The 13,962-nt window shown below is 41.4% G+C and overlaps 1 protein-coding gene across 3 annotated transcripts in view; it reads right to left on the reverse strand.

Moving 5' to 3' along the window:
- Window positions 1-5,401: 5,401 nt before the first annotated feature.
- Window positions 5,402-13,962, reverse strand: part of PCCB (propionyl-CoA carboxylase subunit beta) — a 106,419-nt gene continuing 97,858 nt past the window's right edge. For 2 of the 3 annotated variants that reach the window (XM_034661960.1, XM_019805491.2), the window contains exons 10-14: window positions 9,079-9,186; window positions 8,722-8,822; window positions 8,219-8,317; window positions 6,754-6,853; window positions 5,402-5,739 (exon numbers count right to left, since the gene is read on the reverse strand). In XM_034661960.1, coding sequence (XP_034517851.1) covers window positions 5,618-5,739; window positions 6,754-6,853; window positions 8,219-8,317; window positions 8,722-8,822; window positions 9,079-9,186 — 530 coding nt within the window. In that variant the 3' untranslated portion in view covers window positions 5,402-5,617. The remainder of the gene's footprint in view (window positions 5,740-6,753; window positions 6,854-8,218; window positions 8,318-8,721; window positions 8,823-9,078; window positions 9,187-13,962) is intronic. The other variant, XM_011231798.3, reaches the window with a different exon arrangement.

A 13,962-nucleotide genomic window follows, 5' to 3' on the forward strand; every position in this document is an offset into this window, starting at 1 on the left:
GTAAAGTTTTAAAGAGTTGATTTTCCTGCTTTTGAGAGTTTGCTCAGAGTTTGCTCATTCTGATAATTTGTTAACTGTATCAGTGAATTTTGTTTTGTTTTTAAGGAAGGAAATTTGGGACTAGTTCGTTCCTTTTCTTTCATTCCCTGGATTTCCCTGGAGAAATTGTCTGTGGTTCAAGAGGTCTCTTGTAGTCTCAGTTTTCAAGGAGGCATTCAGGGTTTGTAGCCTGGATCCTTCTGCCTGAGATCCAGCCCCTAGGCTTTTATGCCTGATTGCCCCCCTAACAGCAGCCCTTTAAAGATCACTTGGATTCTACAGGGCCAAATGAGAGTTTCTCTTGACACTGGTGCCAGACATCACTCGAAAACTCATGCCCTACACTTTATGGTCCTGGACTTGTTCTCTGGGCTGTGTTCATTACATGGCCTAAGATGTCTGTGCAGAAAGGCAGGGATGCGAGGGCTAAACAGCAGAGGAACTCTCCAGGCAGCCAAGGAGGCAGATAATAAGGAAGGGTCTCTGTGGCAGCTCATCTTTGGAATTATAAGCTTATGAGACTAGACCAGAGTTTTACCCAGTGTGACTCTACCTTGGGACAGACTTGAAACCTCACAGATGTGACTTGACTGTGACTCTCTATTTGGCCTTGCTTCCAGAAAAGAATCCATCGAACAAGGACCAGTTTCTTCATGGAAAATAAAGGCTTAGTGTCCCCACCTCAGGCTTTTGATACCAAAGCAAACTCAGGTAAGGTTCCATCCATGCCCTCCTAAGTGCCTTGCTCTGTTGGGGTCTTTATTATGTATCACTTTTGTAGTCAAATGCTCTACCACTAAGCTACACATCACTTTTTGAAGGACAGCTTTGTGCTCCCAAGGACACATAAAGGAGGCATTACTCACCATCCAAGAGAGTAGGTACATGGTCAGAACCTCCCTACTATGGCTGCCACATCTACCCAAATGTGTTTGCTAGACTCCACAGAGGCCCCAAACGGAGGCTTTGCCCATTAAGTGCCCATAGCTCCTGTTTGGAGTGGTGGTGGTTCCATGCCCACAGAGGTGCAACAGCATGAGGACCAGTGGTTCTCCCTAAAAAAATAAAGCCACAGCATATCTGTCAAACAGGTGAAGTTTAAGCTGGTTCAACAACTCCATTAAAAGTTATAATTCAGTGTATGGGTGAGTGTCCTTCACAGGCTTCTCTGGGCAGACCATATCTAAAGCACCAGCAGCAGCCAAAGGATCAGTGCATCCAGAGGCAGAGAACTCACTGAGACCAAGACATGGTGTGAAGAGAAGCTGGAAGAGCTTTTCATGAACATAAGCGACTGGAAGGCTGTATTGTGAATGTGCTCCCCATTATTCTAACAACTCAAAAAGGACTGACAGGTCATCATGCATGAGGTAGGAAAGCTTTCCAAATTTAGTAGCTCTTTGGGTTGAGACAATCCTAGTGGAGCCAACCATGACCTTTCTCACTCTACCTTTAGGAGTTCATCCCAAGTATTTCATCAGTTGAGAAGCAGTGCTCTGAATGGTTAGAAGACAGGCTTAGAGTTCAGACAAATCTATCTGGGTTCAAATCACAGCTTCACTACTCTAGCTTTGTGGCTCAAGAAGAATGGGTTTACTTAAGGCAAGAGGAACAGGGGCATGTCCAGGACACTCGCAGTACTTCTTAAATTTCACCTCAATTCTCACAATATTACCTGCTCTCAGTCTAAAGAAAGACACACTTGCCACTACTCTGCTCAGTAAACCCAAGTTCTCTGGCTACAAGACTCCAGAGTTTTTTAACTCCTAAGGAGAGAATTCCAGTTGGGAAAGGCATTGCTAAACAGCAGCCACTGGAGAATACTCTGCCACCATTCTCAAGGCATTTTGTCATCCATAGATGCTGGTCTACTTGCAAGGTCTTGCAGCTTTGTGTTTCCTTGGCCACCAGTCTTGGTTTATTGGATGGGATTTCCCCACCATCTCCACTCCAAGGCTTCCCAGAAGCCTCTTGCCCAAATGCTTTATTGGGCTGCCGCCTCTACCTCTTACAGCAGGCCCTCAGTGTCCAGATTTCAAAACCTGGTAAAACACATCTTGGACCCCCTTCCTCAAAAAGGAAAAAAAAAAAAAAACACAAGCTTGTATATGATGTATTATTTTTAAATAAATGGACTATAGTAGCAGTCATCCTCCAAATAATCCAAATCCTGGGTTAGCTGACCCCAGAAACCGGACTAGCCAAGCAATTTCAAGCTATTGAGCCACATGCTAACCAACCTGATAAGAGGCCTCTAAAAGCCCAGGAGTCAACCATCACTCCTTTCCCATGGTTTATAATCTTTCTGCTGGTACCAAACAAACAAACAGGAGTATAAAGAACCTCTGGCCAAACAGTCTCTACCCCCTAGAAACTTATCATCTACTTATGAAGATAAAAATATCTATACAGAAAAAAAATATGCATTATCAGATGCTTAAACACCTGCAATAAGCAAAATCAGTTCAAGCTTGCAGGTCAAGATGAACCAAGTCAGGTCTTTTCTTGATCATAAGCAAATTGGAGCTATTCAACAAGAGGGTGTTCCAAGGGGGAACTGACGGGGCTGTAGGCTTAAACTCACTTGGCAAGCAAGGGAGGGACACAGAACCTTCTGTGTGGATTAAAGACTTTTTGGAAAGCAGGGTATGCACTGGAAGTGCTAGAGCAGAAGAATGCAACAAAATCTGGACCTGGAATTAGACTATAAGCTCAGAACAAGATTTCTGGATTTAAGGGTAGGCCACAGAGAAACACCAGTGGGGAGACCTGCACTTAGAGCCCGACTAGAATGGGAGATTCCCAATCACCTGGAAAGGGAAGAGAGACATTAAAAAAAAAAAAACCAAAAAAAAAACCACAACAACAAAACAACTCCAGAGGCATAAGACTAGCTACCTGGAATGATGGAGTCGCTGGTAGATATGGGAAAAGTAGATAAGACAATCACATACTGATTTAGCTCAAGTTGAGCTTGAAATGATAGAACATTCAAGCTCCTTTGGAGCTAAGGATCTGGGACAAGGGAAAGTCATCAGTGGTGGGAAGACCCAAGGTTCTCACCACAGAGAAAAGCACACCCCATGGGGCACTCTGAAATAGCACTCTATAGTTGACCTTTATGCTGAAACCACTTAAAATCTCCATTTCTTTTTTTTTTTTTTTTTTTTTTTTAAAGATTTTATTTATTTATTCGACAGAGATAGAGACAGCCAGCGAGAGAGGGAACACAAGCAGGGGGAATGAGAGAGGAAGAAGCAGGCTCATAGAGGAGGAGCCTGATGTGGGGCTCGATCCCATAACGCCGGGATCACGCCCTGAGCCGAAGGCAGACGCTTAACCGCTGTGCCACCCAGGCGCCCCTAAAATCTCCATTTCTAATATAATAGTTAATGCTTTACATACTCAGCAAAATAAAACAAAGATGGAGGGAACTAAAATGGTCCACAAACATAAAAAAGGACTCTCTTTCAAATTGACATCATAAATATAAATAACTTGACTATGTGCCTTCAGTTTAAAGATAGAAGAACTAAAGAGAGTCTTGAGCTTTAAAAGTTCTCAAACTTTTGTATTTAGTGTAAGATTGAGCAAATGAGTAAATTATATTGAAGATAATGGGACCCAGTTTTACCACTGTGAGGTAAGAAATACATAAATATAGAATAGGGGAAAGCAAAGAAGGACCTGTATGTGGGACTGGGATTAAAAGTTCCAGTATGAACTCATGATTTTAAACAGATATATAATAACTGTATAACATATATACATGTTCCTCATATACCTTTATATTCACAAATTTTATTTCCTAGTCAGCTGAAAATAACTAGAAGCAATGACACCCCAGCATCAATGTGAACATCTGCCAATTTTAGCTTCTAAATGACCTCTAAAAGAAACCAGGACTTGGGAGAAATCACTGAATCCAGGGCTGGGCAAGGAAAATAGAAGATGAGCCTGGTACATTATTCTGTGTCAAAAAAATAAAGAAGTGGGCCAAAAATTACTGGGACATATCAAAAGGATCAAAGAGCCAGCTTTAAAGAAGCTCCCGTTGAAATTTTAAGTGTCAAAATGAGTAACACCTTAAATTTTAAAAGAATCTATGAGTTTTTTTTCTTGTTTGATATATTCATTCACTAAAATAAACATTTGTGAAACACATACCAAACAGATTTCAACTATAATATATGCTTCCCAATCTCATCTCTTGGGGGTATAGTAGGGATGGCGCAGGGGGAAAATGTAACAAACTAGTATAATGTGTGTTTGAAAATCTGACAGGGATTGATAGCATAGTAAGAAAAGTTATTTCAGGAAAAAATGTTTTTAAAAAAAAGAGTCAATGAGTCTAAAGAGATACTGAAAATATTAGAAAAGAAAGCTCTTCCAGGAGACTAATGACTAACAAATGCAGACATAATGATTGGGTTAGAAATGCAACATTTTAGAATCAACACAGAATAGCGGATTGAGGCAAGAATCATCAATGGATACTAAAAGTACTGGTTGAAAGTTTGTTGACAGGCTTAAAGAATGTCCCCAGATCAGTTATTAATTACAAAGAAAAAATGGTAACCCTTGCAGCCACCACCGTAACCAAGTGATGAGTCAATTTCATCAATAATGGAAAAAGCTAGCATAATGTGCTTCCCAATGTGATAGAGAGAAAGAACATTCTCGTGCATAACTCTTACCTAGATCCAAACATCTGGAAACAATCAGACAAACCCAAATTGAGGGACATTCTACAAAATAACTGGCAATCACTCTTCCAAAATGTCAATGTAATAAAAGACTGTCAGACAATGAGCCTTGGTTCCTAGGAAATAAACACTGATGTTTGGTGGTGCAGGGGGATAAAGTGTCATGATTCTGCAAATTACTCTCAAATGGGTCAATAAAAATAATAAGTAATAATTATATATTTATGGAAGAGATGTACCAAATGTAGAAAATTAACTGGATAATCTAGGTGAAAGGTACACAAATACCACTCTTGCAACATTTCTATAGATTTGAAAATTTCCAAAGTAAAGTTTAAAATTGAGAACACATTTCTGAAAAGCACCTGATACAGAGTCCTACAGCGTACTGAGCATCTGTTTTGCAAGATACAATCGCACACATCTCATTTAATCCTCAACAATTCCTAGAAGAATTAAGGGCACATTATTAAATATTACTTAAAAGTAAGCCTAAGCAGGTAAGTACTTTGCCCTAAAAGCTTCTTATCTCACCTACAGAGAGAAAAATTCTGGGGAAAAAGGAAAAAAAATACACAGAGGTATCAAATAAAGGTTAGCTCTAAGTGACAATACTCTACTGTTTCCTTGATTTTTCATATTTCTACCATAAAAAAATGAGATTTGCTCAAAAAATACCAGTTAAAACAAATTTTTAATAAAGCAAATAATTTTACAGTAAGGCATAAATGAAATCTTCCTAGAAATTAATAAACAGCCATTTCAAGTAATTACCGGTATTTAGATTTCCGGGTATCATGATTGCCAAAGGCAGGGATGGGTATGAATGGCCAGGCAGTAATTGGCTCCTGGTTTACTATCCTTTGATTCGTTTACAATGGAATATTTGCATGTTTCCTCCAAGGGCGCTGTACCTTCTTGCTGGCCAAGACATCCAGGTCACAGCAGATTCGGGCTCGTGTAGAAGAAGGCTGGATGATGTCATCCACAAATCCTGGTGAAGCACAGAAAAGGAAGATCATCTGCATCCCCAGATAATGCCACCCCCCAATCTGTGTTCAGCCTGGGCACCATCTCAGGGGCTGACAGTGTGAGCAGGACCCAAGTTACTATAAGAGGGCATGGGCCCTGTGAACCTTCCCCTGCATCCTGAGAGCAGCCCTGTTCCTCTGGCAGGGCCCCAACTTATGCACGTGGTAAGAAAATGAAGTCTGATCCCCTTCCTGCCAAAATGAAGTCAACAGGAAATAAAAATTAAGAAAATACATTTGTATTTTCAAAAATCACTACACTTCCTTCTATCCCTGTAACTAAGTCCCTCTGCAAGGTGATTTCATCACTCCTCCCATCAAGGATTCCGTTTCCTCACGTGGCCTTGTGACTTGCTTTGGCCAACAGAATGTGGCAAAAGTGACACTGTGCAATTTCCAAACCTAGGTCTCAAGGTGCCTTGCAGCCTCCCCTCCCACCCTCTTGCTGCCCTCAGGACACCACCAAGTACAGAGCAGCCTCCTTAAGAATAAGAAACCATGTTCAGAGTGTCTAGCAGACAGCCAACACCAGCCACGTAAGTGAAGCCATCTTGGACTATCCAACCCCAAATCACCAATTCACGATCTTTGCATGACTGATCCCAGGCAAGACCAGCAGAAGAACCATCTACCTGAGCCCAGACCAAACTGATGAACCTCAGAAACATGAGAAAAAGGAAAAAAAAAAAGTTGATTGTTTAAGCCACTCTGTTTTAGAGTAGGTTTTTACATAGTACTTCGGTAACTGGAACAACACTGTAAGAAATTTAGCCATTTCAGCAATGTTGTTTTGATCCTCGTTACCAAAGCAGCATATATACCGTCCTTAAGTGACTACTGCCCAGGGACAATCCCACCCCTTACTCATCTCCATATTCAACTGTAAGGGCAAAGGGCAGTTATATGAGACTTTGTGGAGTAAAAGAGCAAGTGACCCATCAAATGACCAACACTGCCCTCCCCACCACAGTTCCTACCTCTCACTGCAGCAGGAAAAGGGTTGGCAAACTTCTCGATATACTCTGCCTGAGCAGCTTCCACATTCTCGTGCCCTTTGAAGATGATCTCCACAGCACCCTGTCATGAGAGTAGTTAATGAACTTAATTGGCAGTCCCAACCTGGGTAGACCTCCCTCAACTCACTATCACAGTGTGTGGTTGTGAACTTCATGGTAAATCAAAGTGCTCTGGAGAGAAGTGCCAGGGCAAAGACGTAAGCACTGTTGGAGTCAACCATCATGATTCCAGGGGCTATGTGATGGGGTGTTCAGCTGTGGCCCCAATCACAGGCAGCCCCAGCAAAGCCAGTAGCTTGCGTCCCCAAATTCCATCCTACTCCATCCACTTGCATCTACCCTTCTTTGAGGCCAAGATGTTTGTCCTGTTTTCCACTGTTAGATCCATGGTCTCCTGCATCAAGGGAAATAAAATGCTGTTCTCCTTTTTTCTTATACTGAGTACACAGTTCCTTGGCCACAGGCAGAAAGACTGAACTGCAAATGTAGAAGTACAGAGGACTAAAAGATTAGCCCTGACCTCAGAACCCCTAAAAGTCAGCTATGGGGAGAGTCAAGGGAGTTATCTGGTACAATCCCAGTAGCTGTTTGAAAGCAGGAAAGGAGTGGGGACCAGGCTAAGCAACAGGAAGTACAGTAGTCCCCGTTCTGCAGTTTCAGTTACCCAGGATCAACCCCACTCTAGAAGAAGACAGATGAACCTCCTGACATTGGTGCCTATGTTCTTCACCTCACTCCATCTTATCGTCTCCCATCACAAGAAGACCGAGTACAAGATATTTTGAGAGACCATATTCACACGTTTATTACAGTATATTGTTATAATCATTCTGTTCTATTATTAATTTCTTACTATGCCTAGTTTATAAATTAAACTTTATCATAAGTACATAAGTATGTATATGAAAAAACAGCATATATAGTGTTCCGTATTATCCTGGTTTCAGGCCTTTACTGGGGGTGTTGGAGTGCACCCCCTATGGATAAGGAGGGCACTGCTATACCTTGCCCAGAGTCACCAGGGGTCAGAACTACAGTTCAGCTTCTATGGCTAAAAAGAATGGCTCTAGGGCACCCTCTCCAAAGAAATGAGATGGAGTTACAGGGAATGTCCAATCCTCCCAAAAGCTAGTTCATTCGACTCAACCCTTTCCCCTTTACTGATAATCTCAAAACCCCCTCAGGCCCTCCCACCCCGAGCACGTCATATGATACCAGCACGTGCCTCAAGTGAGAGCTCAGGACAACAGCCAGAGCTGGCCCTGGGGCTCAAGGTGGGAGACTTTCCAAGGCCTAGGCCCCAACTCCCTAGAATCCTGGCCCATCCGAGGAGTTCTAGGATCTCTCCAACGTTTCCCACCTATGAGCTCCTACTGGGAGAGTGCAGTACCTGGACCCAGGCAAAGGGAAAGCTAGAGGCCCTCACCTTTGCTCCCATGACGGCAATCTCTGCTGTAGGCCAGGCATAGTTGATGTCACCACAAAGATGCTTGGAGCTCATGACATCATAGGCACCACCATACGCCTAGAACAGACACAAATGCTAAACGTTAGAGCCTGAATCAAACAGATCATGCCCCTGAAACATCCCAGGAAGCCAAGTGAAATGAGGACAAAAAGAAGAGCCCTCCTGGGCTACTGAAGGCCCAATGTCTCTGAGGCCGGGAAGCCAGAGCAGAGAATATCTGGACACAACCCAGAGGCCTTTCACAGTTAATGTTCACTGTCTTTCCTGGCTTTTTCCTACTGATGCTTTCAGTTCCCAGACATGACCACTGACATATCTGCTGGGTGTGTCCACAGGGCTATAAAAATGCTGCCCTCAAAAGATCTTTTTAAGGGTGAGCAAGGTATACTCCTCTTCCCAGCCCTCCAAACATGGCCATGCTACTAGGAGTGGGCTCACAGCCTCTGATACAAGTTCCTCACCTTCCTGGTGATGACTGTGACTTTGGGTACAGTTGCCTCAGCAAATGCGTAGAGAAGCTTGGCACCATGCCGGATGATGCCCCCGTATTCCTGTGCTGTGCCTAGGTCACAAGGAAGAGTTACTAGATACAAAAGTCCTCACAAGGTTTGACTGCCACTCTCAGCTATGAGGTCTTCCCCTGCTCCCCAAAGGGCCAGGAGAGAGCCACCCCCACCCCATAGCCCCATCTTCCAGACACCTAGAATACAGAGATGTCACAAATCCTTAGAGAATTTTACAAGAAAACCTCCAAATAAAGTGGGTGCCTTACTGGGCAAAACCACCTCTACTAGCCCCCACTTCTGTCAATGACTTACCAGGCAGAAAGCCAGGGACATCAACAAAAGTGATGAGTGGAATATTGAACGCATCACAGAATCGGACAAAACGAGCCCCTTTCACGGATGAATTAATATCCAAACATCCTAGAATGAGAAAGATTATCCATGCTGAGCTTCTGGGCAATTTCCAGTTCTACCCATATGGGAATGTGCCCTCAGCAACCATCCAGACCTGATTTTTACGGAGGCATCAAAGTTTCCTCATCAGGGAATGTAAAGGGGAACCCTTACACTCCAGGAAAAACAGGAAAGACAGGAGAACCCACCTGACACTGGCCAAAGAGGGTTCAGGAGTGGCCTCAGCTCTGAGGGCACAGGCTCTCTTGCTGGGAGCATAGCCTATTGCAAGCAGCGAGACTCTGCCTCATAAGCTGAAGGACAGCTGCCACCTGAGCTATAGCCTGACTTGCCCCCATGGAACCAGTAGTGGGAGGTATCGTTCAAGGGCTGCTCTTAGAGACTCCCTGTAGCTTGGAATCAGATTCTGCCTTCACCAGTTATACCTATGGGCCCTTGGGAATTTACTTTACCTTTTTGAGCCTGAGATTCCTCACCTGCAAAGTTGGGATGTTACTACCTCCTACCATAGTTGTAAGGATTAAAGGAGATGGTATCTGTAAAGTGGCACAGAGTAAGAGCTCAGTTACTAGTGTATCTCCTCTCCTAGAATAGTTCCCAACATACTGTATGAAGCCACATTACCCTGATGTCAAAACAAGATAAGGACATCTTAAGAGAAGAACGCCGACCAAAATCCCTCATGAACATAGATGCAAAAATTCCTGATATTACCAATCAAATCCAGCAATATATAAAAATACGAATGCATCCTGACCAAATGAGGTTTATCCCAAGAAGTCAAGGTTGATCTAACGTGAAAACCAATGAAATTACACTAAATAGAAGACAAAAATCATATAGTCTTCTCAAAAGATATAAAGAAAGATCTGACAACATTCAGTATTCAATCATAACTCAAAACTAGCAGTGGGGCACCGGGGTGGTTCAGTTGATTAAGCATCTGACTCTTGGTTTCAGCTGAGGTCATGACCTCCAGGTGATGAGATCAAGCCTGGTGTTGAGATGAGTCTGAGCAAAGAGTTTGCTTAAGATTCTCTCTCTTCCTCTCCCTCTGCCCCTCCCCCTGCTCACACGCACACTACGTCTCTCTAAAATAAATACATAAATCTTAAAAAAAAACAAAACAAAACTAGCAGTAACCTAGGAGTACAGTGGAATTTTCATAATCTGACAGAGTATCTGCAAAAAACAAACCAAAAAACCTTCTACACTCATGGATCAGAAGAATGGATAAATTACCAAAGTGATCTATACCAGTGCTGGCCAAAATAACTTTCTGTGAATATTCCCTGACTGTACTATTCGACATAGGTAGCCACTAAAGCTATTAGGCACTTGAAATACAGCTACAACAACCAAGAAACTTGGTTTTCTAATTGTATTCCATTTTAATTACATACTATTAAATATTACTAATGATTAATTGATATTAATATATACTATATGTTAGTGTGATATAATTAGATATAATAAATGACTAAAAATATGTTATAGTTACAATAAATTAATTACATACTACTAAATATTATTATATACTATTTAATTTTCTTAGATTTAAAGTTTACTAAGCTAGCATACTGAACAGACCTATATTTTCAAGCAATTACTATCAAAATCATATGCATTCTCTTATAGAAATTGATAAGCAGATTCTAAAATTCATACGGTAATACAAAGAAGACAGAATAGTTAAAACAGTTTTTTTTAAATTGGAAGACTTACACTAGTTGGCTCTTTAAGACTTACTTACAAAGCACAGTTTCTCAACCTCAGCACTATCAACATTTTGAACTGGATAATTCTTTGTTGTCAGGGTTTGTCTTGTGTGTATCGGATGTCGAGCAGCACCTCTGGCCTCCACCCACTAGATGCCAGTAGCACCCACTCCCCTCAGAATCCACACCTGTGACAGCCAAAAATGTTTCCAACATTGTAAGATGCCCCCAGGATCCTGACAGTGCCCCAAGTTGAGAACCACTGAGAACTAAAAGCTGCAATAATCAGAGCAATAAGGCACAGGCAAAAAGGTAGACAAAATGACAATGAAACAGGATAGATTGTGAAGAAATAGAACCACACAACTGACTTTAGACCAGTCACCAAAACAATTTAAAGGGAATGAAGTCTCTTAAGAAATGATAAAACAATTATCTGTATTTAAAAAACAAACACACACACACAAACATGAAATTAGACTGTTTCACTCTATAAACTATATAGAAAAATCAATTCAAAATAGATCACAGACCTTAATATAAAAACCAGATTTACAAAACTAGGTAATAATACTAGACTATCTTTGCAACCTTGTAGTAGGCAAAGATTTCTTGGACACAAAAGCTCTACTCATAAAGAAAAAACATTGATAAATGGGGCTTCATCAGATGTTTAAAATAATGTGAGTCAAAAGACACCATTAATTTATTGAATAAATAAGTCACTAATCAAAAAAATATTTGCAAAACACATATCTGACAAAGGACTCACATCCAAAATATATAAAGAATGCTAGAAATTATGAAAGAGAAACAACAAAGAAAACAAAAACAACAAAGAAAAGAAAAAATAGGCAAAACTTCCCTCTTGCTAAATGCATTTTCTGAGATGACAGAAATGTTCTATATCTTGTTTTGGATGGTGATAACAAGGTTGTATACAATTGTCAAACTGTCAAAACCTATCAAAATGAGCATTTGAAAGCTGTATATTTTATTGTGTGTAAATTATAACTCAATAAAAGAAAAATGTTTTAAATCTCCCTTCCTTCCTCTCTATTCAAAATCTATGTTAATGATCTGAAATAAAGAATCTGAGTGGTAAGTCCCAGGGGAAAAAAAAAAATTCTAAATTAAGAAACTGCAAAAAGTGGGGTGCCTGGGTGGCACAGAGGTTAAGCATCTGCCTTCAGCTCAGGGCGTGATCCCGGCGTTCTGGGATCGAGCCCCATATCAGGCTCCTCCGCTGTGAGCCTGTTTCTTCCTCTCCCACTCCCCCTGCTTTGTTCCCTCTCTTGCTGGCTGTCTCTATCTCCGTCGAATAAAAAAAAAAAAAAAAAAAAATCTTAAAAAAAAAAAAAAAGAAACTGCAAAAAGTACCCAGAGGCTATACTCAAAATCAAACTGAAAGGAAAGATGAGCACTGACAACCAAAACAAGATGTAATCATTGGGGAAATGACCACAGAAATGGAAAACCTGTAGCCCTGAGCTACATGGGCTCCATGTCCAGAGGCCCGGTCTTAGCATCTTAGGCCTAGTCCCCGGGCTATACAGAGAGCCTGGCCAGACAGTGCCAAGGAACCATGGCTAATTCCTACAAGAAAAATGAGAACCAAAATAGAAGCTCCCTAACTGAGCCTCTGAAGTGGCCTTCTAGTAACAGTTAGGGAATGAATAAGTCAATAAAACAAGCTTTCTTCAAAAAAGCAGTAACCTACTGAACTTCCACATCTTGCCACTCTATAAACATCACAAAGAATTTTTAAGCCTAGAAAAAGAGAAGTCAAGGAACCACAGTGGAATCAAGTGTTCAGGCTCCAGCCAGAGCTGGGGAGGGCCCCTGCGATAGACATCCTGGCTATTTACAGAGAAATTTCCAGGACAAGCAAAGCACTTTCTTAAAAAGTGAGCCTACGAAAGTCAAACTGTACCTGCCTAGGTAGTCACAGGATGAGAAAGATCTTAAAGCAGACATAAGAAAACATGTGAAGTCCGTGCCAGGGAATGACACAGCTAAAAGGAGAAACTAAAGGAATGTATGAACAGTTATGAACTTATTGGAGGAACAAAATGTAATTTTCAATAGGTGTGAATTCCTGACTTTAAAAACTTTTTCTAAACAACAAAATGGTGGAGTGGGTAGCTCCAAGCTCCTTTCCTCCAACAGAAACATAACAAAACAGGCAGAAACTCTGGAATAAGTGAAGGTTTACAACAATCAAAAGAAAGTCAAATCAAGAAAAAGGCAACTTAAGGGGCGCCCGGGGTGCTCAGGCAGTAGAGCATCAGACTCTTGATCTCAGGGTCCTAAGTTCAAGCCCCATGATGGGCGTGGCGCCTACTTAAAAAAAGAAAAGAGGAAAGAAAGAAAAAAAGAAAAAGGCAACTTAAAAATAGTAGGAAAGCCTTGTTGGCATTCTTAATTACACTTGCCCCACACTGTCCCTAGTTCTAAAGGGAAGAAAGAAGACCTCAGTCACAAATTATCACATAGGTGTGTTTTAACTTGTCTGAAAGACTGACTTTCACCTAACTTGGAACTCACCCAGGCCAGAAAAGTGGCAGACATTGCTCAAAAACAAAGGAACAACCTGCAGATATCTGGGTCAAAAGATTATTCTTCAGATCACCTAAGGCCTAGTAGGGGGAAAAAAAACAACAACAGAGAATTTCTTTGGGAAATCAGGATACTCAAGAACACCTGTGTATACAGGGGACTTCAGAAAGACACAGATATGCCTAGAACCAGATGCATGCTCAGAAAAGACCTGAGAAAAGGAAATTAGAAAATATATTAAGATGAATGAAAATGAAAACACATTACAAAACAAATAACCTAAGAAGACCTTAACAGTTAACCTTGGGCTGATCCCTAAGTTCAGTTTAACTCTGACTGAGTGTTGAAGGACAGCCCCAGCATACAGCCAATTCTCAAAGACTAGGAGAGGTATTTTCTTGTTTGTCTGTTTTAGCACCTGGTGTTCAAGGATATCTCTGTCAAAACGCCAGTTGGATACATGCTAAGGAAAAGAAACTTCAGTGACCACATACAGCAAGGAATA

Source organism: Ailuropoda melanoleuca, chromosome 6, assembly GCF_002007445.2.
Source record: "Ailuropoda melanoleuca isolate Jingjing chromosome 6, ASM200744v2, whole genome shotgun sequence".
NCBI lineage: Eukaryota > Metazoa > Chordata > Mammalia > Carnivora > Ursidae > Ailuropoda > Ailuropoda melanoleuca.